This window comes from Delphinus delphis, chromosome 11 (assembly GCF_949987515.2).
Source record: "Delphinus delphis chromosome 11, mDelDel1.2, whole genome shotgun sequence".
Lineage (NCBI taxonomy): Eukaryota > Metazoa > Chordata > Mammalia > Artiodactyla > Delphinidae > Delphinus > Delphinus delphis.
In genome coordinates this window covers 45,260,988-45,286,946 of record NC_082693.1, presented here as the reverse complement: position 1 = coordinate 45,286,946, position 25,959 = coordinate 45,260,988, and the positions used below count along the sequence as shown (strand labels likewise).

General features: G+C 46.9%; 2 protein-coding genes across 6 annotated transcripts; one reads left to right on the top strand and one right to left on the bottom strand.

The window, feature by feature from the left end:
* Positions 1 to 463: 463 nt before the first annotated feature.
* Positions 464 to 25,888, bottom strand: TSFM (Ts translation elongation factor, mitochondrial). Of its 5 annotated transcripts, XM_060025102.1 has the most exons (7): positions 25,786 to 25,888; positions 25,348 to 25,521; positions 24,591 to 24,719; positions 23,732 to 23,854; positions 19,798 to 19,885; positions 3,580 to 3,659; positions 464 to 565 (listed from the first exon to the last, which is right to left on the bottom strand). In XM_060025102.1, exons 1-6 carry the CDS (start codon positions 25,849 to 25,851, stop codon positions 3,595 to 3,597), a joined length of 645 nt encoding a protein of 214 aa, XP_059881085.1. In that variant the 5' UTR covers positions 25,852 to 25,888; the 3' UTR covers positions 464 to 565; positions 3,580 to 3,594. The 5 variants fall into 5 exon arrangements, with proteins under 5 accessions (XP_059881085.1, XP_059881087.1, XP_059881086.1 ...); XM_060025104.1 differs by lacking the exons at positions 464 to 565; positions 3,580 to 3,659 and adding an exon at positions 6,495 to 6,629; XM_060025103.1 differs by lacking the exons at positions 464 to 565; positions 3,580 to 3,659 and adding an exon at positions 10,097 to 10,915.
* Positions 513 to 16,586, top strand: AVIL (advillin). The gene is made up of 19 exons (XM_060025110.1): positions 513 to 578; positions 1,915 to 1,989; positions 2,707 to 2,903; positions 4,305 to 4,413; positions 4,506 to 4,616; positions 4,860 to 5,062; positions 5,518 to 5,596; positions 5,725 to 5,823; positions 6,507 to 6,660; positions 6,763 to 6,863; positions 7,345 to 7,482; positions 7,587 to 7,745; positions 8,535 to 8,714; positions 10,199 to 10,344; positions 10,453 to 10,597; positions 12,066 to 12,254; positions 12,881 to 12,949; positions 14,108 to 14,224; positions 15,668 to 16,586. The coding sequence occupies exons 1-19, from the start codon at positions 513 to 515 to the stop codon at positions 15,779 to 15,781; spliced, it is 2,451 nt and encodes an 816-aa protein (XP_059881093.1). The 3' UTR covers positions 15,782 to 16,586.
* Positions 25,889 to 25,959: the final 71 nt, after the last annotated feature.

The window sequence follows — 25,959 nt, the reverse complement described above, 5'->3', positions numbered from 1 at the left end:
GTAAGTTAGGAAGGGCTGCAGTACATCACAGAAACTAGAAAAGAGCACAGATTTTAAGATCAGGTATGGATTTCATTCTAGTGATACTGAGTAAATTATTTAACCTCTCTGAACCTCAATTTTCGCACAATGTAAGACAAAGAAAATATACTCAGCTCATGAGAATTAAATGAGAGAACATAAAGTGAACCCACACAGGGCTTAGCATATTTGTCACCCCTTCAGTAAATAGCCATGGCTGTGTTATCAGAGCTCTTAACAAGGAAAGTGGCAAGTGGGAAGCAGAATTTCCGGTGGGGATCCCTGGGCCAGCCAGCCTTACGACATGAACTTGGACAAGTCATTTTCCGCATCACTGTGAGATAGTGCAGGGATGCACCACAAGGACCTGGCAGGATGGCTGACAAGAGATTGGGAAGTGAGTTAGGAGGAAAACTGGCTGGATGACTGCTGTGAGAGGCGTCATCTCCGTGCTTGCTCTGTGATGTTTCAGTCCCAGGAAGACAAGCGCCATGTCTCTGAGCAGTGCCTTTCAGGCTGTGGGCAACGACCCTGGGATCATCACCTGGAGAATAAAGGTGAGCTGGGCTGGATGGGGGCAGGAGACTGTGGTCTGCTGAAGGCCCTCCACATGCCTCGATCTCCTGTCTGTGGTTCATCAACAGTGAGAGGCAGCTCCAAAGGGCACATTTTCCGATCCTTGACCCCTCCTGGGTGCTCAGAGCAGGCGGGTGACAGGTGGAGGAAAGCAAAAATAGGCTTGCCTTTTATCTAGCCATCTGCACTTCTAGTAAATGCCCTGGAGAGATGGGTGGGGCCCAGGCCCACCCACGGAGCCCTGAGACACCTGGCCGCTTCTGTCAGGACAATGGAACCTGTCTTCCACGGGGCACTCTGGCTCCTGCAAGGTGGTAGGAAGATTTGGCGAGTACAGCACAGATCGGTGCCCTGCTCATCCCTTCTCCCACTCGGGGCTTGAGCCCCTCTGGCTGACCTCGAGCTCTAGCGGTCTATAGTTGGGAACCGCCCTGGCCTGGCAGCCTCACCCCACCTCCCTGCTCTGAGCCCAGTGAGTGGCTCTGCTGCAGAAAACCCAGAGGTGATGCCCCACCTCACCATCCTCCACCACGAGGGGGGCCACAGCCCCCTAGCAAGCAGCTCAGAGCTTGTGAGAGCCCAGGTCACTCCCACTGTTTTAAGGCTCCCGGTTGATTTAAAAACTAATAGGTACTAGAAGAGTTACGCAAACTGTGGGATATTTAACATTTTTACATTTAACACGTATTTTACACAGAATACACTCAAACATGACTGCAGGCTTACCTACTAGGAGGTATGATGAAAGTCCACATCTGAGGCCATGGGAATGGCTCTCCTGGGACGAGCCACACATGCTGGTGACAGGTGCATCAGGGCTCCCACCCAGACTCCAAATACAGAGCCCTTGGCAGGGAGCCTGCACATGGCTGGCAGTCCCCCCCAGAGCCTCACAGAATCCTGGCTCCCCATTCTGTCAGAACTTGGCCAGCTCTGGGTGGTCAGAGTCAGCGCTGAGGCACTCTGGTGCAGCGGCTCAGAGATGGGCTTTTACTTGAGGGCTTACACCCAACTCTGCAAAGGACTGAGGCGGCGCACAGGCTCTTCACAGTGTAGCAAGAAGAGGCCGGGCAGGCGGTGCGAGGAGGATGGGGTGAGGACAGGCACCCGGATCCAGACCCAGGGCCGGGCAGGTGGAGTTCAGCAGAAGCCAGAGGGGTGACCGCGCTAATCCTGTGGCTGGCCGCTACGCCCCGTGGGGACATCTCCCCACTCTCCCCTGCCGCCTGTGTCAAATGACGGCGTGCAGGGGGAGGCCTGGGGGGGTCGGGGGAGGAGGGAGAGAATGCAGCCTATACACACCCCTTGTCCTTCCAGAAAATGGAGCTGGCACTGGTGCCCCTGAATGCCCACGGCACCTTCTATGAGGGGGACTGCTACATCATCCTCTCGGTGAGCACCATGCCCCCCATTCCCATGAGCTGCTCCCCTGAGAGCCAGCTCTGGGGCCCCACTGGGAGATCTGCCCGTGAGGTTAATCTGGTATCCATCTTGATTCTTCCTCGCTTTTATATAGAATAGGCCTCCAGTTTGACTATCAAAGGGTTTCTTAGGCCAGGGTTTTAAATTTTGCATCAGAGGGTATGGGTGTGGCCCTCAGTCTGAACCTCAGCGAGTCGCCTACAGCAGCACTTCTCCCTCTGGGACCCAGACCCCAGATTACAGTGCTGTGAAGGAAGGCCAGGTGGAAACAAGGCCACCTCTGGCCTCAAAGTACTCATCTAGCGGAGGAAACAATCTCCCACGTGGACAGCACTGACAGAGCCATGCAGATGGACAGCAGCGCTGTGCCAGATGTGCAAGTGCAGGGGTGCGAAAGAGCAGCAAGAAAAGCCTGCAGTCCAACCCGGAAAAGATCCCCATTGGTCTCTGTTTATTTTGAGAACAATAAGCTGTCAACATTCCCCAAATGTGGGGAGGGATTTGCGCTGCCAGGGCTTGAGCCACGGAGGAGGTCTGCACCCGGGCCACTGCAGGGAGGGAGAGGCCCCGAGCCTGCCAAGGGCAGGACACAAGTCACCGTAGGCCACGTTCTTCCCACGCCAGAAGGGCCAGCAGCGAAGGGGAGGCGAGCTGGCCCCTGACCTGATCTCTCTGACTACATCCCAGACCCGGAGAGTGGGCAGCATCCTCTCCCAGGACATCCACTTCTGGATTGGGAAGGACTCCTCGCAGGATGAGAAGAGCTGCGCAGCAATCTACACTACGCAGCTGGATGACTACCTGGGGGGCAGCCCTGTGCAGCACCGGGAGGTCCAGTACCACGAGTCCGACACCTTCCACGGCTACTTCAAGCAGGGCATCATGTGAGTAGCTATGCACAGAGCAAGGACGTAAGCGCAGTTTACCAAAGAGGAAACCAAAAGGGCCAAAATGTATATGAAGAAAGTCATCAGAGAAATGCAAATCCAAACAAAGCCATCATTTCCGCCTACTAGAGCAGAGTAACTCAGAGAGCTGAGAGGCGCCAAGTGTCCTCGAAGCTCTGGGGAGACAGGTGCCCTGCTGGTGCAAGTGAGAACTGGCCCAGCATTCCGGAGAGTAGTCTGCTGCCACTGGGGCAGATCTCACCCCCGGCGTGTGACCCAAAGGAGCGCTCACCTTCCCAGGTCCGTAAGGGCACATGAACCAGAACGTTCACATTAGTGGTGGTGGGAAGCTGCAGGCAATGTGGACAGGAAAAACTCCGCGACACAGCGGAGTACAATGCCACAGCTGGAAGCAACAGATTAGAGGCACATCTGACATGTGGACAGACCTTAAAAACATGGGGCTTAGGGAGCACAGGTAGAAACAGGCTTGAAATATAGAACAGAATGCCAATCTCTGTTTTAAAAAAAGTACATAAACTCAAAACAACAGGCCACATTTTACCAGAATGAAAATAAAAAGACTGATGTTAAACTGTTAGAATGGATGCTTATGGCGGGGAGAGAAAGGGCGGTAGGGTATGCAGATAAAAGGGAACACATAAATACTTACTACAAGAGAGGGGTCTCAATAAAGGCCAATGGTGAAAACCTTCCACGAACTGAGGAGCTTGATTACCTCAAAACTTTGCACTTGAGATTGAAAAGAAAAAGGAATTCCAATGAGCTTGAGAGTTCTGAGGCTGGTCCAAGGCCAGCTTCTTGCAGGTCAGCAGTCCCCACTGAGGACCTACTGGGCACAGAGCACCACACTGAGTCACCAAGGAACCCTCTGCTCCCCGTGGCTTTCTGCGTGCCCTTCACGTATGGGACCCCTGGGGGAGGCTGGGCTGGGGTGAGGGCCAGGGGCGGGAGAGCGGATTCTTGGAGTGAGATGGTTTTTAAGGCCACGGTGTCATTAATGTTTCTGCTCCCGCCTGACTTGTGCCCCTCTCCCCATCACACGCGACATTCACACAGTTTCTAGAACGAAACAAAACAAGTTCTTCTGTGCTCTGGGGACTTCATCAGTGATGCACCCTCTGTCTGGAGAACTAGTCCTCTGGTGGTTGGTTCCTACTCTTAATATCCCAGCTCAAATGTCAGTCCTTCGGAGAAGACTGCCCTGAACATGCTGTCTGAGTGCACCTCTGTGGCAGTGGTGACCAGCATCTATGTTTACCTGCTCATTTACTGTCGTCACCCACGTGGGCAGAGGTTGCATGTGTGTGATCCACAACTGTCTCCCCAGTACCTAGCACATAGCAGGTGCTCAATAAATAACGGATGTTCCCTCAGCTACAAGAAGGGGGGTGTGGCCTCCAGGATGAAGCACGTGGAGACCAATACCTACGATGTGAAGCGGCTGCTGCACGTGAAGGGGAAGAGAAACATCAGGGCCACCGAGGTAAGTCCTGCCCCTTGTCTGTCCTGGGCCCAGGGCCTCTCCGCCTAGCACCTAAGAACTCCTCCTACATAATGTCTACCTCTCCCCTGCAGGTGGAAATGAGCTGGGACAGTTTTAACCGAGGTGATGTCTTCCTGCTGGACCTTGGGAAGGTCATCATCCAGTGGAATGGCCCAGAGAGCAGCAGCAGGGAGCGTCTGAAGGTGTGGCCTGTTCTGTTGCTCCCTCCCCCACCCGCCGCGGGGCCTCACGGGCTTGCACTCCCTCAGTTGCCCTTTCCTTCTTCTTTCCTCGCTGGCTCTTTCCTGCCCTTCAAGCCAGACCCCTGCCTTTGAGCAGCATCTGTTTCAGAGACAGGCCACGTATGTGAGCCTGCGACTCAGCATCAGGGTAACTTCTGTGTCTGGGATCCAGGCTGCTCCTCCGGTCCTCGGGCTTCTTTACAGGCTATGCTCCTGGCAAAGCATATTCGGGACAGGGAGCGAGGGGGCCATGCTGAAATAGGAGTGATCGAGGGAGACAAGGAGGCGGCCAGTCCAGAGCTGATGAAGGTCCTTCAGGACACCCTCGGGCAGCACTCCATTATCAAGCCTGCGGTCCCCGATGAGATCACAGATCAGCAGCAGAAATCAAATATCACGCTGTATCAGTGAGTAGCTAAGCCTGGCTGCTGGCTGGAAGCTGGGGTAGGGGGAAGGTGTCCCCCCAGAAAACTTCTGCTTCGCTCCTCGTTTGGGGCACAAGTGACTGGCTTTCTTTCGGTCTTTTTCAAATGCAGCTTCTATAAGGAGCTCGGTGTTCCCTGAGCAGCTACCATCTGCTCTTGTTAGCAACTCTTCCTCGTCTCTGGGGGAGACCATTTCTTTGCTCAGATCTATACGTGCCTAGGGATGTGGACAGGATAACGTTCGGAAGAGAGATGCACAAAAGTCTCCTCCACAGAACAGAGTCCATCACATTCCTGTCTGCATTCAAGCCATGCCTGTCACAAGAAGTTGAACTCTACCCAGAAACTCCATTCTAAGACAAAGCCATGAAATATCAGATTGACTACACGATGCTTTGTAGAAGAGAAGGTACAGGCTAACCTCTCCCCTTCTCTAGTGTCTCAGACTCAGCTGGGCAGCTGGCGGTCACAGATGTAGCAACGAGGCCTCTGGTCCAGGGCTTACTGAACCATGATGTAAGTAGAGCTTGGGTGGGCTTGGCTTGGGGTAGCCAGACCTGGCTTCAGAGGCAGACTCTAGGGAAAGGCCTTCCTCATGGTCTTGGGCAGGAGTAACCACTTTTATCCCTGACCGTCTGCTTCAGGACTGCTACATCCTGGACCAAAGTGGAACCAAGATCTATGTGTGGAAAGGAAGAGGAGCCACAAAGGTTGAGAAACAGATGGCCATGTCTAAAGCTCTGGTAGGAGCTATGGATGTGCAATATTGTCCAAAAAATTCTGTCCATAACACATCAGATGTGCTCAGAGAGCCATATTAGGCACCAGAGCATAGAACATCGCAGTTACATACATAACTTCAAAGTCAGACAGACAAACTGGGATTCAAATCCAGGTTTAATGCCATCTCCTGGGGTGGTTGTGAGGATTAAGTAACATTTATAAAGCACTCAGAACAATACCTGGCACACACACCTGCTCAGTAAAAGGTGGCTGTTATTATTGAAGGAGGTATCACATATCAAGGTCAATGGCCCTGTCCTCAAGGAGCTTATGACATTGTGCAGACCCATGCAGATGAACCAGGCAGGATGCACTTACAAAGCAAAAAAGGGGCAAATGAAGGTGATACAAAGTCAGTAGAGTACAGGAGTGCTGAAGGAACACAGAATAGAGGATCTTACAAAAAAAAAAAATCAGTAATAATCATGACAGGCCAATGAAGAGATGTCAGAATGTTCTACTCAGTCCTTTCCTTGAGGCAGGTAACTTGGTCCCTAGACAGAAGTGAGTTAGAATTTGACTCTAACTCTGAGAAGGGAACAGTCCTACCAACTGGCTTCACAGGGTTGAATCACCAGCCAAGTCAAGAGCCCAGTGCACTCCCGGACTGACCTGTCCTTTGGGGGCGGGGGGGCACCCGCAGAACTTCATCAAGATGAAGGGCTACCCCAGCAGTACCAACGTGGAGACCGTCAGTGACGGTGCCGAGTCAGCCATGTTCAAGCAGCTGTTCCAGAAGTGGTCAGTGAAGGAACAGACCGTGGGTCTGGGGAAAACGTGCAGCATTGGTAAAATCGGTAAGATTGCCCCCAGATCGTGTTTTCACTGCCGGGACTCTGTAGAAAGGCAGGCACAGGTGCTTTTTGCTCACTTGGCTTCTCCCAACCCCTTCCGTGCAGCTAACGTTTCCCAGGATAAATTTGATGTGACTCTGCTGCACACCAAACCAGAGGTGGCAGCCCAGGAAAGAATGGTCGACGACGGCAACGGCAACGTTGAGGTAAGCCCAGTGACCCACATCCCAGGGCAGGCGGCAGCACTGGCCCTCCTGGCTGCTCTGCTCTACGGAAGAGACACGTGATTCCGTGTCTGCTTTGCTTTCCTTTCCACCTCTGGCACCTCAGGACTATTCAAAGAGGTGTCTGAGTCTGCAGGGTTTTCCCACAATTCTTCACATAAGTGAAAGGTAGATACTCCAGTGTGCTATCAATAACTCACCTGGCAGACATATTCAAATCATCTCTGAGCCATGATGGGGATGCATCTGACCAGGGACGATCCAGTTCTTGGGATTCAAATCATGCAAATGTGATAAGCCCTCACCATTGGAAAGAAGCACCAGAGCGGGAAGGTATACTTTGAATGGACGTTAGTGCCTCACCCACCTGGATTCTCTGCTAAGCATGGCCCAGTTCCCTCCAGGTAGCTGTTTCTTCACGGGACTCCCATCTCTGGGGAACTGTGTCTCCTTCTATGCCTAGGTCTGGAGAATTGAAAACCTAGAGCTGGTCCCCGTGGAGCATCAGCGGTATGGCTTCTTTTATGGGGGAGACTGCTATCTGGTTCTCTATACGTACGAGGTGCACGGGAAGCCGCACTACATCTTGTACATCTGGCAGGTAGGCCTGGGGCAGCCTCTCAGCTTTGGATCCTGGCGCCTCCTCTGGCCACTGAGCTAGGGCCGGGGGTAGCAGGGACCCATCGCACCCGCTCACCACTACAGGGCCGCCACGCCTCACAGGATGAGCTGGCAGCCTCGGCATACCAGGCGGTGGCGGTGGACCGGCAGTTTGATGGGGCCCCTGTGCAGGTTCGGGTTACCATGGGGAAGGAGCCACGCCACTTCATGGCCATCTTCAAAGGAAAGCTGGTTATCTTTGAGGTGAGAGCCCTCAGATAAAATTATACCATAAGCAGAATGCTCAGAACCAGCAGGTCAGCAGGAGACTACAGTAGAGGAGAGGAGGGGTAGAGAGCAGGGCTTGGGGAAGACATAGACAAGAAGCGGGTGAATCTCTCTAAGACACTGAAGTGAATCCCGACTGCCTAGGGCTTCAAGTCCAAACCACTGCCTAATTCATGTTCAAGGTCTTTTATAATCTGACCCGTATTACCTGTGCAGGCACATCACCCTCAGCTCCCTAGCCTACACACTCCACGCCAGTCAGGTGGGTGTCCTCATTAGACCTCACATGTGCCATATCATCACCTGTCCACCTCCCCCAGAGAATGTGCCCCTTCAGATTCAAGTTCCATTTCTTCCATGAAGCCCTGGCTGAAGCACTACCCCAAATGTATAATGTCACATGTTTGATATACGCAAGTCTGTGGTCAAGTCCTAGTCTTGTCATTTATTAGCCAAGTTTCTAAGCCTGTTTCCCCATCTGCACTGTGGGATAATAATACCCACTTCACAAAGTTATTATGAGGATCTATAAGATGATGTAGATAAGGCACCAGCAAAGAGCCTGGCATATAACCAGGGTCTCATAATGAAAGCTAATACTATTGGTACCATAACTCCAGCTCACCTCAACCTCTCCCAGTTAGCCTAGACGCTCCTTGAGGGCAAAGACGGTGTCAAACACATCCATGTTCTCCACAATGCTAGCCCAGTGCCCGGCGCATATGGTGCACCTTAGTTCCAGACGCTGCTTTTCTCTCTCTCTAGGGTGGGACTTCCAGGAAGGGAAATGCCGAGCCCGATCCTCCGGTAAGCCTCTTCCAGATTCAAGGAAATGACAAATCTAACACCAAAGCGGTGGAGGTTCCAGCCTTCACCTCCTCCCTGAACTCCAATGATGTCTTTCTGCTGCGGACCCAGGCAGAGCACTACCTGTGGTATGGCAAGGTAGGATGGCTGGCCCAGTGGTCATACCAGCCCCTCAGAGCCCAGCGCTGCACCAACCCTCCTGTCAGCAAGGGCAAAGGAACTAAAGAGTGGGCTGGAGCAGTCCTCAAGAAAAGGAGCCTTTTCCTAAAGGATCTTCAAAGGGACTGACAATGTTCCCCACAATTAGGCCTCCAGTTAGAAACTCACTAACACACTGCTTACGTCCAGGAGACCCTCCATAAACCTCTGAACACATGGAGGCTGGACGCAGGCTGGATAAGTCAATCTTTCCACACCAGTTTGGTGGACTGTAACAGGACGGCCATGAACACTGAACAGAAACACTAAAAATGTGATTTTTGTCAATTTAGATTGCATCTGCATTAGAAAGCACTAAAATTGTTTTGCAAAAGAGAATTGAACAGGAAAAGATGCTCAACATCATTAGTCATTAGGGAAATGCAAATGAAAACCCCAATGAGATACCACTACACACCTATTAGAATGACTGAAAAAAAAAAAGATAATATCAAGTGCTGGTGAGGATGCGAAGCAATAGGAATTCTCACACATTGCTGGTGGGAATGCAAATACGGCCTTTGGAGAACAATTTGACAGTTTCTTATAAAACATACACTTACCGTATGACCCAGCAACCCCATTCCTGGGTATGTACCCATGCGAAATAAAAAACTATCTTCACACAAAAACCTGTACACAAATGTTTATAGCACCATTATTTGTAATCACCAAAAACTGGAAGCAAACCAACTGGAGGATGGCTAAACAAACAGCGGTGCAGCCATACAATGGGATACTACTCAGCTATGGAAAGAAACAAGCTGTGGACACCCACAACTGCAAGGATGAATCTCAAATGCATTATGCTAAGTGCACAGTGCACTAGCACAGAGGCCACATAGTGTATGATTCCATTTATGACGTGCTGGAAAAGGCAAAACTATCATGATGGGGAACAGATCAGTGGTTGCCAGAGGTTAAGGATTCAGGGAGGGTTTGACTACAAAGGGGTAGGTAGCCCGAGGGAAATTTTTTGCAGTGGTGAGATGACTGTTCTGTTTTTGTTGTGGTGGTGGTAGCATGATTCTATGCATTCGTCAGGAGTCATAGAACTCTACGGCAAAAAGAGTGAATTTTCCTGTATATAATTTTTAAAATACACTTAAGTTTTCTCTTAAAAAATAGTCAAAAGTAGGTGCTAAAATTCCAACTGAAAGCAAAACAAAGGTGACTTGTCAATATCCACTGTGGGTTTCAGAGTTTAGTCTTGTCCTTTGCCACCACTGTTTTCCTCCGTGTCCCCGCCCCTTGCCCCCTGCCCTTCCCAGCACCAGAACAAATCTATCTATCTCCCCGTCCTGAGGTACTGTGGCTTGGTAGATGATCCTGGCTGCACTGAGCTATTAGTCTCAGACACTTTTTTCCCACATCAATGTGCCTGTGTGCAGCTAACATCTGTGTTCTCCCCACCCCACTCTCAGGGGTCCAGTGGGGATGAGCGGGCAATGGCTAAGGAGCTGGCCGGGCTTCTCTGTGATGGCACCGAGAACACAGTGGCTGAGGGCCAGGAGCCAGCTGAGTTCTGGGACGTGCTGGGAGGAAAAACTCCCTATGCCAATGACAAAAGGTACAGGACCACAGCATCCCCTCCTCTTGGCTCCCCCTGCCTACAGACTTGTGAACAGCACATGATTCTAAGCAGCTCAGTTCCTCTACTAAATGGACTGTATTGCAGACTACAGCAGGAAATCCTAGATGTCCAGTCCCGTCTCTTTGAATGTTCCAATAAGACTGGCCGTTTCACTGTCACTGAGATCACAGACTTCACCCAGGATGACCTGAACCCAGATGACGTGATGCTCCTGGATACCTGGGACCAGGTAAGACAGCCAGAGAGCTTAGAACAAATGACAAAGATCCTCAAGCTTTAGGCTATTTTTTGTGTAGTACCTCTCCCCAACCCCCCCAGATAAAGCCAGGGTAGCCCTGGACCATCCCCAAGCCAATCAAACATTTGTCAGTGGTGACCAAAGGAAGAACCTGCTTTTTGCCAGGGCTGGAGAGAATAGAAGGTTGTTTAAAACTCACCATCCTGGGAATTTTCCCACTTTGCTTTAGGAAAATCATGCCATCCTATCATCACGCACTCCATTCTCTCAGGACCAAGGGCAGCAGGCTCCACACCCAGGGATATGGGCCTTTTAGGGAACAAAGGGATATGAAAGCGTATCTTCAAGGCCACCCCTTCGCCACATCCCATTTTCTTCGGTTTTGCTCAGCAAACATACTCAACACCTTGTCTGTTCTAATCACTGTGCTGGGTGTGGTGTCACCAAGGCCAAGGGCCTCATCCTACTCTCAGAGTTTACAGGCTGAGCGGGGGTGGAGGAGACTGGACATAGAAACATCATTTTAGTATGAGGGAGGTACGTATGAGGTGCCATGGGAGCACAAATAAGGGGCACTCAACACAGTTTAGGGGCTCAGTGAAGACTTTCTGGAGGAGATGGCTCCCAGACTCAAAGGATAAACAGGCATTAATCAGGTAGAGGGCATTCAGGCAAAGGAAAACCAAGGCATGAATAGTCTAGTATACAGGGAACTACAAATAGTATCGTCAGAGCATAAGACAGAGTTAAAGAGCACGCTAGAGGTGGAGCTAAAGAAGTAGCGGTGGGCCTTACCTACCACGTCAAGAAGTTTGAAATTCATCCGGGAAAGCTACTGAAATTTAAGCAGGCGAGTGACATGGTCAGACTGTGCTTTAGATAGATCACTCTGGCGAGTGTAGGAGAGGAGGGATGGCTTATGAGGAAAAAGACTGTATGTTGGGAGACCAATCAGCAGACTACTGTCCTAGTCCAGTAAGAGCAGCTGCTGGCCCACACAGGAGCTGTGGAGTAGAGACAGAGGGATGGTGACAGATTGGACAAAAGCATAGGAGGTAAATTAGCTAAGTCCTGGTGTTATGGAAGGCATTTAGGATGACTCCCAGGTTATTGCCTTGGGTGACTGAATGGACACCATTCACCAAGAATGGAGACACAGATACAAGTTTAGAAAAGAGCTACATTTGGGGGGTGTTACACTTGATGTGCTTGGAGTCAGCCAAGAGGAGGTGTTTTGCAAGAAGCTGGATCCAGGAAGCTAAAGTTCAGAGAGAGAGAGTTCAGGACTGGAGATGTAGATTGGGGAGATACATAAATCAAAATGAATCTGAGAAAAGCTTTACTCTGATGAGGCTGTGAACTGCTGACAGGTAAAGACAGGGCAGCACGTATGATCTAGTATTGATACTTAGCCCTTGGTATGAGCTCAATAACAAATAGTCAATCTCTACCACAACAGGTGTTCTTGTGGATTGGGGCTGAGGCCAACGCCACAGAGAAGGAGAGCGCTCTTGCTACCGCCCAGGAGTACCTGCACACTCACCCCAGCGGCCGCGACACCGGCACACCAATCCTGATCATTAAACAGGGGTTTGAGCCTCCCATATTCACAGGCTGGTTCCTGGCCTGGGACCCTCACATTTGGAGCGTAAGAACAGAGAGGACCGGGAAGATGTTCTTACTGCCAGGGCGCTCGGCACTAAGAGCTCAGTGGGATGGCGGGGTACTCAAGGGCTTAGTAAACCCAGGACCGCATCTCCCCCACTCCCTCTCCCCTCCCCGCTTTTTACTTTCCTTCTTTTTCGCGCCCACCAGGGCACTAAGTCCAGTTAGAGAATTCACAGCTTGCCTCAGGAACAAGCAGTGTGTGAAAAAGTAATAAAGTTTATAAAGTATATCCACACACATTACTTTTTGAGCTCTACATCCTGACAGCTAGGGAACAGTTTCCTGTGTTAACAGATGAGGAATCTCAGAGGAGAAGTTATTTGTCTGAAGTCACAATTAACCAGTGGAAAGAAGCCAGGTTTACTGACTCCTAGTCAACTGCTTTTAGTATGGAGCATTGAGGGGCCACCAGCAAAGAATGCAGACCATGTTTAAGTACCTCCCAACCCTGCATAGACCCAGAAGGGGGGATTTTCATTTTTGCTTATCCTGAAATGTCTTCTGTCCCCTGGCTTTTTTGCTTCTCTCGAGGGTACAGACCAGGCCTGACATGTCCCTCCCCTATAAGCAGCATCTCATGCTGTATTTTCTATTTCTTCTTTTCAGGCAGGGAAATCATATGAACAGTTAAAAGAAGAGCTGGGAGACGCTGCTGCTATCACGAGAATCACTGCTGTGAGTTTCTTGGAGGAGCTATTCACAGACAACCAGAGCCAGAGAGAAACAGTAAATGCTACAGATGCAACATGGCCAAAATCCTATCATGTCCTTCTTAGCGTGACTCTGGTGGTCTATTTTGATATGAAGGTTGTTTTAATCGGTAGAAATGCAGGTCTCAGAGCCAAGTTCCTTATTTTACTGCCTTCCAGAATTTAGAACAGACTTGCTGTTTAAAAAAACAATGAAAACAAAACCAAATTTTATTATTCAACTCTCTCTGTCATTCAGGACAGATTAAACTTACTGTTAGTATTTTTCAGAAATAATAAGCTTCTAACCCACATGATAATGTTTATCAGTTTCTGACAGGGGCGTCCACAGAAACTCAGGCCATTACCCCTATTTTTTTGTTGTTGTTGTTGGTGGTGGTTTTTGTTTTTTGCGATACACGGGCCTCTCACTGTTGTGGCCTCTCCCGTTGCGGAGCACAAGCTCCGGACGCACAGGCTCAGCGGCCATGGCTCACGGGCCCAGCCGCTCCTCGGCATGTGGGATCTTCCCGGACCGGGACACGAACCCGTGTCCCCTGCATCGGCAGGCGGACTCTCAACCACTGCGCCACCAGGGAAGCCCTTTTACCCCTATTTTAATGGCCAAAAGAAGTGGAGCTTCTGGCCAGGAATCCAACAGCTCTTTAACATCAGGACAAATACATGGCACCACTGTCCGAACCATCTGGCAGTTTTGTCCTTTGTGCTGTACAAACTCAAGATTCCAAAGCTAATGGCAATGTAGCATCTTTAAAAAATATTTAAAAGAAGTAGGACTTGAATTTGAAGTCATTTGAAGACTGGAAATGTAGAGCCCAAGTAAAAGTACCAATAGAAGGAATGTGATCACAGTATTTAAATGATGTTTAAGCAAAACATCTACGCCAAACTGGCTATACAGGATTTACCTTAGACTTACTGAATCACTTTCCCAAGAAGGACCCTAAAATCTGAATATTTTAGATTCCCAGATGATTCTGACATGCAGCCAGTTTTGGGGACCATTGTTCTAAAGGATGATTATAAAGTGGTAAAAACCAAAATTTATATATTATAAACACAGAACTTCAACGGCACAGACCTGAAGAGTCTTATCCAGTGTCTACATTCTTATCTTCCCTAGGATATGAGGGACACAACCCTCTCCCTAAATTCTGAGCCAAAATATTACCCCGTAGAAGTTCTGTTGAAAAATCAGAGTCAGGAGTTGCCTGAGGATGTGAACCCTGCCAAAAAGGAGGTGAGTGGCTGCATCTGATGTACGTGGAGCTCTCCATGAGTAAAGCACCTTCTCACTATACAGCCTAGGACAGATCTGGAACACTGTAAAGCACTCAATAGACATCTGAGTCACCCAGGAGCTCAAGCCGAAAACCCAGGGCTCCTTCTTGTTTCTTTTTTCTCACTTCCCACATCAATCCATCAGCTAGCTTCCATTCACTGCTCTCCATCTCTCTGCTGCCAGTACGGTCCAGCCATCATGGACCACTGCCATAGGCCCCCAACTGGTTTCCACCCCTGCCCTACAATCTGTTCCCCACATAACAACCAATGGGCTTCTACAACAGATGATACTTTTCTATTTAAAACACCCTGAATGGCTTCCCACTACACTTAGAATCCAAAGTTCTTCTGATGGCCTCCAAGGCCCCAAACAATCTGGCCCCTGCCCACCTCTGACTTCATCTCACAGACCACTACCCTCTTCACTTACCGCCCTTCAGCCAGTGGCTGTTTTTCCGTTCCTCGAACATGAGCCTTTATGCTTGCTATTGCTCCTGCCTGAAAACATTTTTCTCCCAGATCATCAGACAACCAGCTCCTCCTCACTATTTAGGTCTCAGTTGCAATGCCACCTCCCCAGGAAGGCCTCCCCTGACCACCCCGACACTGCCTCCCTCACCGCCTATAGTCCCTTTATACTGGGTCACCGTCTATCTGCCCCACTCCAGTGATACCCTCAAGAGCAAGGACCTTGTCTGTTTTGTTCACGCCCACATTCTCAGCTTTTCAGCATCTAGAATGGTGCCCAGCAGATCACAGGCACACCTTAAGTTTCAGCTGATTGAATTAACAGTCATGTTGAATGAACTAATTAATTTTCCCCTTGAAGCGGAAGGGCCTCTGGATTTTCCACAGTGTCTTATCTAACCAACTCTTAAGTATCTGGGCTGCAACTTTCTTGAAAACAGAGACCATATCTTAATAATTTTACTTGCACAGTAAATATTCATTAATCATTAATAAATAAATGTTAGGAGAATTTTATGCTCTCATTAAGGTCCACCTGATCTTGCATTTGAAAATGTCCAGATAAAAAATGGCAGATAAGGGCAGAAAGCAAGGAAAACCATCGATTTAGTTCTCCATTCAGCCAAAGCCTAATGTTCAGAACTTGTACATAATATATAACCCATTTCTTGTCCTTCTGGCAAGACACTGGTGCCAGGTGGGACTGTGCGCAAATCCAGCCAGGGCTTTCAGAGGCCAAGGTGGGACTCCACAAGCCAAAGAACTCTCCAATGAATAATTTAAGTACATTAAAAACTTTCTGAAGAAATCATTCTACTTCCCCTTTCAGGGAACTACCTGGGACTCTCTCTTGGCCCCATTTCCCCGACCCCGTTAGCACTGACAGGTGCTAGGTCTTCCTTCTAACTAGAAACTTTGTCTTCTCTCTTAGAATTACCTCTCTGAACAGGACTTTGTTTCTGTGTTTGGCATCACAAGAGGGCAATTTGCTGCTCTGCCTGGCTGGAAACAGCTCCAGATGAAGAAAGAAAAGGGGCTTTTCTGAGGCAAGAAGGCATCTGCCTACTGCGAGACCCCAGGAGAAAGCAGATAGTGCCAGTACCGGGAAAGAATTTCTCTACTAATTTCTGCCTAACATCCAGCTACTTAATGTTGATACAGTAGGCTCTGCAAATCACAGCATGTTCTCCATTTTTCTCATCCCTGTGTTCCTTAGTTGTTATATACCTAAAATGTTAGCTACCCACTTTTTAATTTTTGTGGCCTCAGCAGAAAGCACTAAAACTGCAGGAATCTGGAGAAGTCAAAAGTAAGAGAACAAAAAAACTAAGTTTAAAGTGTTTAATATTGGGGCAAGGGCCTAAGTTTGTTTTAAATCTTAAGATCGGTATTTCCTGTTTAACCCACAAATCACTGAAGTTATTCACATATACACCCTGAAGTCAAAATCTAAATGCTCACAACTGTATGTGCCAGAGACTCTGAAATTTTCAAATAAAGATGCCTGTAAGAGCAAAAGGGAGTTTTTTTTCAGTATTTTGGGTCTGCCCATTATGATAACTATTTTGTTCTACTGGGAGAAATGTCTCAGTACTGGGCAAGTAAAGAGACACTGCTGAGTGAGCTCTCTGGATAACTGGAATCCCTGTTGACCTAAGAATGCCAAAATCTGCCTTACAGCTGTCCAGGAAACCTCAGTCCCCACCCATCTCCACCCCGCTATCCAGAGGAGAAACAGGGCCATGTGTTATTAATTTCAGTAATGAGGACAGAATCAATGTGTATACCACTGCACAGAGAATTCAAAGCACGCTATGGACATCAACAAATGAACCACATTTTCCAGACAACTCCAAGTTTGAGTCAACAATTCCAAAGAATCCATGTGGCACAAGTAATGTAACTGGGGAAGTTCCAGGATAGAAGCATAGTCCAAAGCGTCACAAAGCAAAACCGAACAAGAGAGTTCTATGTCACAAGAGTAGGATGGAACAAGGTAGACATTTTAGGGACACCATAATAAATCTGCATTGAAGGGGGCAGCAGCACAGTTGGTGATGCCTGTTCTCCCAGACACTGTCAGTCACTTCAGTGAGACCCACCTGTTGTTTTCTAAAACCTGTCACAAGTCAGGCACAAAAAAGCTAGACCCAGCATTACACAAACAAAGAAAAGATTCTACTCTCTTTATTATATAACAATTTTATTTAATAGCTTAACCCATGAAGTATATAATTTCATTATAAACTCAAATGAAAAACAAATGCTGGGTTTGAAGAGGCTTAGGAAATAACTAATAATGTAATAATGTCCAGAGTTAAGAATAAACATTTTCTCCTGGGCCAAAAGTCTCTGGAACCTATTCAGCCTCTGCTGCCTCTTTGCCTTCTCCACATTCAAACCGCACGAAGTCTACTACAGACACCCCTTGGGGCTGCACATACTGTCCCAGTGTGATGGAGGGATCCAGCAAGTACGGCTGGGACAGCATCTTGGTTTCTGCCTCTCCCCCAGGCTCATCGTCCAGGGAGCCAACAGAGAGAGGAGCCATGCCCACCACATGCTGCCCAAGGCGGCGGCCAAGGTCTTCAAGGTTTGCTTTCTGCTCAGACGTCTCGCAGATGACCAGGGCCCCATATTTCCCCAGAACCAGGTTGTGGAGCGAGGGACTGTGCATTGCCCCATGGACATAAGAGCCAACATAGAACCCAGCTGGCACCTTCACCCATGCAGCTCGTTTAAGAATCATGTTTTCTCCCAGCTTCCCTGTGAGAGAGCAAAAACAAAAAACACACTTCCAGAATATGATGCTCGTGGTAGTACCAAAATATGCACAGAAGCAGCCAAGTCTGGGAGACGGTCCTCCGCATTCACACCGTGGATGTGCCACAGAGGGAGAGATACCATTTTCAGCGTAAACAGGAAAAGGGGTGTGGGGGGAGAGGGTGGGAGAAATGGAGTGAACACCAACTAGGCGCCATGCTGGTATTCAGAAACACAGGCTCTGGTGTCACACATATTCTGGGCGCGGGTCTCAGTTCTGCCTCTCACTGGCTTCGACCTTAGGCAAGTAACTTAATGATATAACCCCATTTACTAATTCATCAAGCCTTCATTTTCTCTTCTGTAAAATGGAGAGGATGCCACTTAAATAACCTGAAAACAGGGTTATTGGGAGAAATAAATAAGATGTGTAAAAGAACTTATTACAGTATCTGCACATAGTGAGTGCTCCAATCTGGCTATCATCACTACCTTAAACTCAGGCTTAGAGAGCTTAAGAAAGCTGCCGAAGGCTACAGAGCTAATGTATGGCAGAGCTGGAATTAAAACTCAGATCTAGGGACTTCCCTGGAGGTCCAGTGGTTAAGACTTCGCCTTCCAATGCAGGGGGTGCAGGTTCAATCCCTGGTCGGGGAGCTAAGATCCCACATGCCTCGTAGCCAAAAAACAAAAATGTCAAACAGGGCTTCCCTGGTGGCACAGTGGTTGAGAGTCCACCTGCCGATGCAGGGGACACGGGTTTGTGCCCCGGTCCAGGAAGATCCCACATGCCGCGGAGCGGCTGGGCCCGTGAGCCATGGCCGCTGAGCCTGCGCGTCCGGAGCCTGTGCTCCGCAATGGGAGAGGCCACGACAGTGAGAGGCCCGCGTACCGCAAAAAAAAAAAAAAAAGTCAAACAGAAGCAATACTGTAACAAATTCAATAAAGACTTTAAAAATGATCCATATCAAAAAAAAATCTTTAAAAAAACAAAAAAAACAAAAATAACCCCCTCAGATCTGACTCCAAACCAATTGTGTTTTTTCCCCACCAAATCACCATCCCTCCCAAAAACCACTATAACTGACACAGACAACTCCTGATCATCCATTGTAACAGGAAAAAGTCCAAAACTAAAAGCCCCAGAAAATCCAAAGCCCTGTGTCATATGGTGGTTTCAGCTTCCCCTCATCAAAAATTAAAAGATAATATTTTCAGAGTTATTTATAAGAACCAAAAACAGATTCTAGGATGCTATCCCCTCTAACACAAGTCCAAAGAAGCCAAAAGGTAGGTAGGGCTAGGAGAATAGACACAGGGGTCTGGGTAAATATCCCTGAATTAGCCATTGTTATAACTAAAAGTCATAAAAGGGAAGTATCCAGAAACCAAAAGGAATCTTAAAACAGCTCAAAGCATCTACCCAATAGTTAATTCCCAGAAACTGGCAAGGCTGAAACACCCAATTCTTCCAGAATTTCTTAATAAGTTCCATACACGGCTGTCTATCTAGTTTTTCAACCATGACTCACTGAAACATCATACATACTTCAAGATGACCTGATAAAAACAGAATTGATGTCCTGACTGGAAACATCAGATGAGCAGTAAATTCCCAGCAAGCTCCAACCCCAGCCGTACCTCCCTCCTTCCATCAAGGACATGTACGAAGAAGGCAAAATCCCTACTACTCCCACTGCCAATGATCCAGATACGGCTCCTATAGCCAGTGGTTCTGAAAGAATGTACCTTCACAAATTCAGGATCAGATTTTTTTTTTAAGAGAGGACAAATTCCTAAACATGATGCCCTGAAATACTCCTGGATCCCTTCATAAAGAAGATGAAATGACCTCTAACGGACTATTTCCTTCATAGTGTACAGAGAGGTAGTCAACCGGAGATCAAAAGGCCATCTCTGCCTAAAGACATGCTTTGTTTGGTCAGCACAGTGATGCCTACTAATTTTAAGTAGTTGCAAACAGCTAGACACTAAATTTTTTTTCATACAAATCCAAATTCTTTTAAAGGAATTTAAAAATTCTGATGACACTGGGATCCCATTTCCCTCAAAGTAATAACAGGTGGCTTGGTAATGGTTTTCTTCAGCAGAGTGTGAGCTTTTCAGGGTGTCCACTGCTCACTAATATCTAACACACAACCCACCTCTCGCAATCAGATTATCAGACCCTTGAAGGAACTTGACCTTGTAATTCTTGATCTAGACTTGGAGGAATACCAAAGATACCAGGAGATCCAGTTATCAATCTCCCGTTTCCAGATCCTTACAAATACTCACCAATTGCTAAGGCCAGCTGATCCCTGAGACAGCCTTCTCTCTCACGCCCAGCTGGAAGTTCAGAGAGCTCAGAGGAATTCAAGAAGCCCTAAGTGCACAAAGAAAATGAACACGAGTCAGTCTGTGTAATTAAAATTACCAAGAGACTAAGCAAAAATATAGTCTATTTCTCAGAAAATGATTTAAGACAACTAAGTATAAATAGACATTGTTTTCATTAAGCCAAGAACGTTAAAAATTGCTAAGCGCTCCACCCCCAATGCCATCCCAATCTCTGGCCTAACTTCTTAGAATGCAGTTTCCTAGAAATCAGAAACAATATTTTCATACAATCATAAAATGTTGAAACTAAAAGGTTTGTAGATTGTTGGTAGGAATGAAAAATGGTGCAAATCCAATGGCAGGGAATTGGACAATAGCTAACAAAACTACATACACTTTTAAAAAAATAAATAAAATAAAAAAACAAAACAAAAAAAAACTACATACACTTTTATCCTTTGACCCTGCAATCCTATTTCTAGAAATTTACTCTAATACACTTCCAACAATACAAAAGTACATAGGCACAAAGTTATTCATTGAGCAATTATTTCTAATCGTAAAATACTGGGAAGTCTAAATGTCCAAACAGGCAGAGTCTGGCTGAATAAACCACAGTACTGTCACAAAATGGAATACTATGCAGCTGGAAAAAGAGAGAGAAAAAAAGATGGTCTCCATGAGCTGCTATGGAGTATTTCCAGGATATATTAAGTGAAAAAAGCAAATTAAAAGAATACATACATATTATACCAACACTTGTGTAATAAATATTTGTGTAAATACGCTTATTTTTGCAAAAAGGATAACCTGAAATTAGTGGAGATGGTTATCCACAGGAGTGGACAGGAATGGGGTGGAAGGGAGAGGAGGGAAGTAAGACTTGTGTATGTGGCTGGGGGAGGGGGGAGGAGAGTTTTAACTTCCAGAACCTTGTTAATGTTTTACATATTCAAAAATAAAATTAGGGGCTTCCCTGGTGGCGCAGTGGTTGAGAGTCTGCCTGCCAATGCAGGGTACATGGGTTCGTGCCCCAGTCCGGGAAGTTCCCACATGCTGCAGAGCGGCTGGGCCCGTGAGCCATGGCCGCTGGGCCTGCATGTCCGGAGCCTGTGCTCCGCAACGGGAGAGGCCACAACAGTGAGAGGCCCACATACCGCAAAAAAACAAAACAAAACAAAACAAACCACAAAAATAAAATTAAATTAACAAGGATTGGGGGTGAAAACAAACACTGACTAAACAGAAACAGAGATTCTAACTGTATTTCAAAGGAATAACACAATCTCAAAAGGGGGAAAAAAACTAATCCAAGTTACTTTCGATACAATCCTTTGGCCACATAACTTCAAAGTAAGGACAAAAAGAACATCAAAGAAATCCTGAACTCCTTAGTAGGTTTGTTATTTGCAGCGGTCAGGGGTAGTAACTCTGAAACAAAGTGTGTACCCTACAGAGAGTAAATAAGCAAACATACTGAAATTGCTAGACGCCAGTGTATTCACTATGAGAGAAGGAAGGTACAAATACAGAAAGGGGGAAGAAAAGAAAGAAGCCTGTGGTGCAAGATTAGAACCGAAACGTACACACACACACACATTTCCTAGCTCTGCTGAAAGAGCAGAGCAGCAATGACATCTCAGTAGAATTAAGCATACCTAATGCTGCCCAGATCTTGGTTTCTAAAAACCATTCCCCCACCAGAAAGGATCAGGACCCCTTGGAGAAGTTGCCAATCCCATGGCTGGGGCAAGGAAAGTATGACATAAACCCAGAATACTCTGTTATGCCAAAAAGTACGGAAATAGTCAGAAAATAATAAGGCCATACCAAAAAGACAATGGAGCCAGCTTGCATAGGCTTGGCTTAAACTTGCCAAATCCGGGGATAATTTGAGCATTAAAATGACGAATGGACCCGCGTGCAGCAACAAAGACCCAACGCAGCCGAAAATAAATAAATAAATATATATTTTTTTTTTTAAAAAGAAAAAGACTAATGGATTGTATAATGAATTGTATAAAAAAAGAATCTATGAGTCAGTGTTGCTACTAAGTAAATCCCTAAATAAAGGGAGAAGGAGATATCTCCTTATTACAATAGAATGCCACCTAGTAAAACTAACCCATGTGAAAGAAACTATAAGGGTTAGAAAAATAACCATTATGCAACTATCACAGTAACAACTGGTCCTGACAAGAATCATCAAGGGATGCTAAAACTTTTAGGCACAAGTTTTTTGAGGAACTGGATGTCTACACAGTCTCAAAAAAATCTCCCATACAGATTACTTACTAGTTACAAAAAAGGAACATGGTAAGTTTAGAGTGGAGAAACCTGGCAGATACTACCTTAACCAAGAGATCAAAATTAGCACCATCAATAACAAGACCACAGTCCTAACCCCCTGTGCCTCCTGATGTGATGTTCTGAGAAAAACAGAGGGTAATTTATTTAAGATTCTTATAAAAATCCATATTCTAAGTATGAAGAAACATCAGTTGAACCCAAATTGAAGGACATTCTACACAACTGTCCTGTACCCTTCAAAAATGTCAATGTAATGAAAGACAAAGAAAGGCTGAGGAACAAAGAAAGGAAACCAAACTGACATGGCAACTAATTGCAACACATGCTACTGGACTGGATCCTGGATCACAAGAAAAACTGCTAGTTGCCAAAAACGGAATGTATATTGTATATTATCTAAATAAAAATATTGTATCAATGTTAAAATTCCTGAATGTGATCACTGTACTGTGGTTATATAGGAAAATGTCCTTGTTTTTAGGAGATACATGCTGAAGGGATAAAGGGTTCTAATGTCCGCAACATACTCCCAAAAGGATAAAAAAACAATAGGAATGACGATAATATGAATATAAAAAGTGATAAAGTAAATAAGGCAAAATGTTAACAAATGGTGAATCTAGATAAATTTACTCTCTAGTTTACTGTAGAATACTGGCAACTTTTCTGCAAATTTGAATTTTCTTCAAAATAAAAGTTTTAAAAAGATAAAGCCCAAAAGGAAAAAATTAATAAAGCTAAAAGGGACCAAAGTCCCTTGTTACAGATAATGAAACAGAGACACAGTAAAGTAAGTGAATAGCTCAGGGTTACAAACAGCTACTGGCAAAGTCAAGATTAGAATTTCTACTTCAAGTGACTCATCTATTCAGTACAATTCTAAAAAATAATCTCAACATAGTTTTCCATGTAATATGACTATTTAATGGCAGTAATAATTAACATTTACCACAAGATCTCAAAAGAAAGATAAACAGAAGGAAAAGGGTGGTACTAAACAAAAAAATTGTTGTGAGTAGTTGGTTCATTTTTGCCTTGGCCATAAGGATGGATCAAAGGCGTACTGATACAATTCCTTCCTTGATCCTTCTATAGATAAGAATATGCTTAGTCTCCTAAATTGTGCCTTCTCCAGTATCTATATTTAGAAATCCTTTCCTCAGGCCATTCTAGATTTCTGAACACAAAGCTTCACCTGATTTATGGACTGTATTGCACTGGCATTCATTCATTCATTCAACAGAGCCCCTAGCAAGCGCTGGGCCCACTCCTCATGCACCAGAGACACACTAGTGAAAAGACAAATCTCCTGCCTTATGAAGCTTACATTCTATTGGGGAAGGCAAACGAGAAATAAATAAATTAAAACGTAATATATAAGAACTATAACAACAAATTTTAAATGAAGCAAAATAAGGGGATAGAGCAATAGGAGGAAGGTACTCCTCTCCAGAGAGATAACATTTAAGCAGAAACATAAAATAAGGAAGTGAGACATGAGAATGTCTGAAAAAATGGAATAGCAAAGACCCTAAGAGGGGAGGAACAAATCCAGCATGTTGGAGACAACCCCCAAACTCACTTTACTATATGTAGACAGTTGATCCTTTAGGCTCTGACAATGCAACAGGGTTCCCAGGGCTACTTGCTGGACCAATTGTTGAAATTTTAAATTTCTGGAAACAAAATCTGTCTCACAGTTCACCTGTGGGAAGAAATTGATGTTGCTGTATAAGCTGTTTACTAACAGTCTCCAAAAATGCCTTAAAGCAAGGTATTGGTAATACAGGCAGCAGACGCAACAAAACAGAAATAAATGTCTCTAAGATTAAATCCACAGTTCCTCTACTAGCTTGAGGCCAGAAACTGAATGAAGTGATTCCTGCTGTGCCAATGAGTTAGCAATAACCTGTGCATTCACAGGACGGTTCCATAACGTCCCCCAAAGGATTCACTACAAGTTCACCACCTGCCTGTGGCACATGCCATAATCGCCTCATTCCCTAGGCTCCTCCAATGCCAAACCACTTTTATCAGCTTGTTTATCTCTTCTCTCGCTCTAGACTAATCCACACCTGATTCTTCACCAGCTGGGCCCCTAAACCTCCTCTAAAACAGCTGCTTGCTGTTCATCATCTAATTAGTCTAATTCCTAGCTTTAAAATCTAACTATTCCAGGAAACAATCAGTGACGAGGTGTAAGGCCACAATTGACTCACATTTAGGAATAACAGTCTACACTACTAGGCCTTTTCTCACCCACAACCTGTGCATTTCTATACTTAAATGAATCCATAGCTAGTAACTGTGGTCTTACGGGCTTAATTCTAACTAGCTTTTATGGTTCTCAAACACCTCTTCTTTAAGAATGCAAAGGGTCTACCACAAAGCCTACACCCAAGGGACAGCTGTTCCTGGCATCTGGAACTCTGACAACTCACCTCTACTAACACAGTCGTGTTTCCCTCCTGCAGCAGCCCAATCAGACCTTCTTTGGTCTTCCTGCCATGGAGCCTGGCAGCTTTACTCCAGCCCTCCTTCTGGGCCTGTTTGTGGAGCCAGCTCTCTGCCTATAAATAAAAAAGATAAAAGGCAGATGACAAAGGCACAGAATTTAGAACAGAATGGGGCTCTAAAATACCTCAGGTTCCCCAGTTCTTTCTCCTTCCCCTCAGCCCTACAAGAGAAGCTAATCTATCATTTATTGGCAGCCTACCACTAAATGACAAACAGTGGGCATTGTGCCTGGTGTTTTGAATAAGTTTAATCTTCACAACAACTCTATGGGGAAGATAGTACTATTTTCTTTATATAAAAAAAACCAATGCAACTCTGAAATATTAAGTAAGGTGTCCAAGGTCACAGGATTAGTGTGAGGATACCACGATTTGGGTCTTAGTCGTCGGTCTGACTCCAAAGCTCCCACGAGCCCTTTCAGCCCCAAGCAGCAGGAAACCTCATAGCAGCCTTGCATGGAATAGTTTCTTAGCCCTGCGACCCTGAGTCAATTGCTTCGAAATAGGTAAGAGTCAATGGGTGAGACTGTCATTGAAGTCAGAATCCTATCTAGGACTCTATCGTTATGGATCACTGGGCAGCAGATCTGACTTCTACGCGACCTCCCAAACGCACTGGGGTCGGGCCCCAGTACCCCACTCCCACCCCCGCGCCTGCTCCCCTCTACTTCCTCTCCCACACCTGTTTGAGATCCCCGCCACAAGTCTCCAGAGCCTTCTTGCAGTTTACAAAGGAGTAGCCCGTTCTCCGCCGCAGCTTCATGAGGAGCTCCTTGCTGGAAGCCGAGGAGGACAGCCAGGGCCCAGCGTGAAATGTATGCCACGGCTGGGGCGACTGAAGCAGAAGGGGCCCCACCTGGAGGGAGTAAGAAAGCATGAGAAGCAGGAAGCAGCAAGGAACTCGCGGGGTGGGAGCACGTCGGCCGGGAGGCGACCTTAGTAGAGACAGACCCGGGGGTGGGGGAAAGGCAGCGCCCGGACGCTGCACCATGAAGAGGGACTGAGGTGCGGGGAAGGGGGAGATGGAGCCGAACGCAGCCAGCGGAAGGGGAGTGAGCGTGCCCGGCGCACGGGAGACCTGCAAGGAAGGCAGAACGGTGCCAGGACTAAGAGCACTCACTGGGCAGCTCCCGGCCCGCGCGACCAAACAGAGGCGCAGTGAGCGCAGCGAGCGCAGCAGCGACATCTTTCCGGGGGCCGTACGCTGTTGCCGCACCCGTGAGGCCACGGGCCTACGGCGTAGCGGCGCGGCCAAAACTCTCCACCGGAACGCGCCAAGAGGAGATGGCGCCAC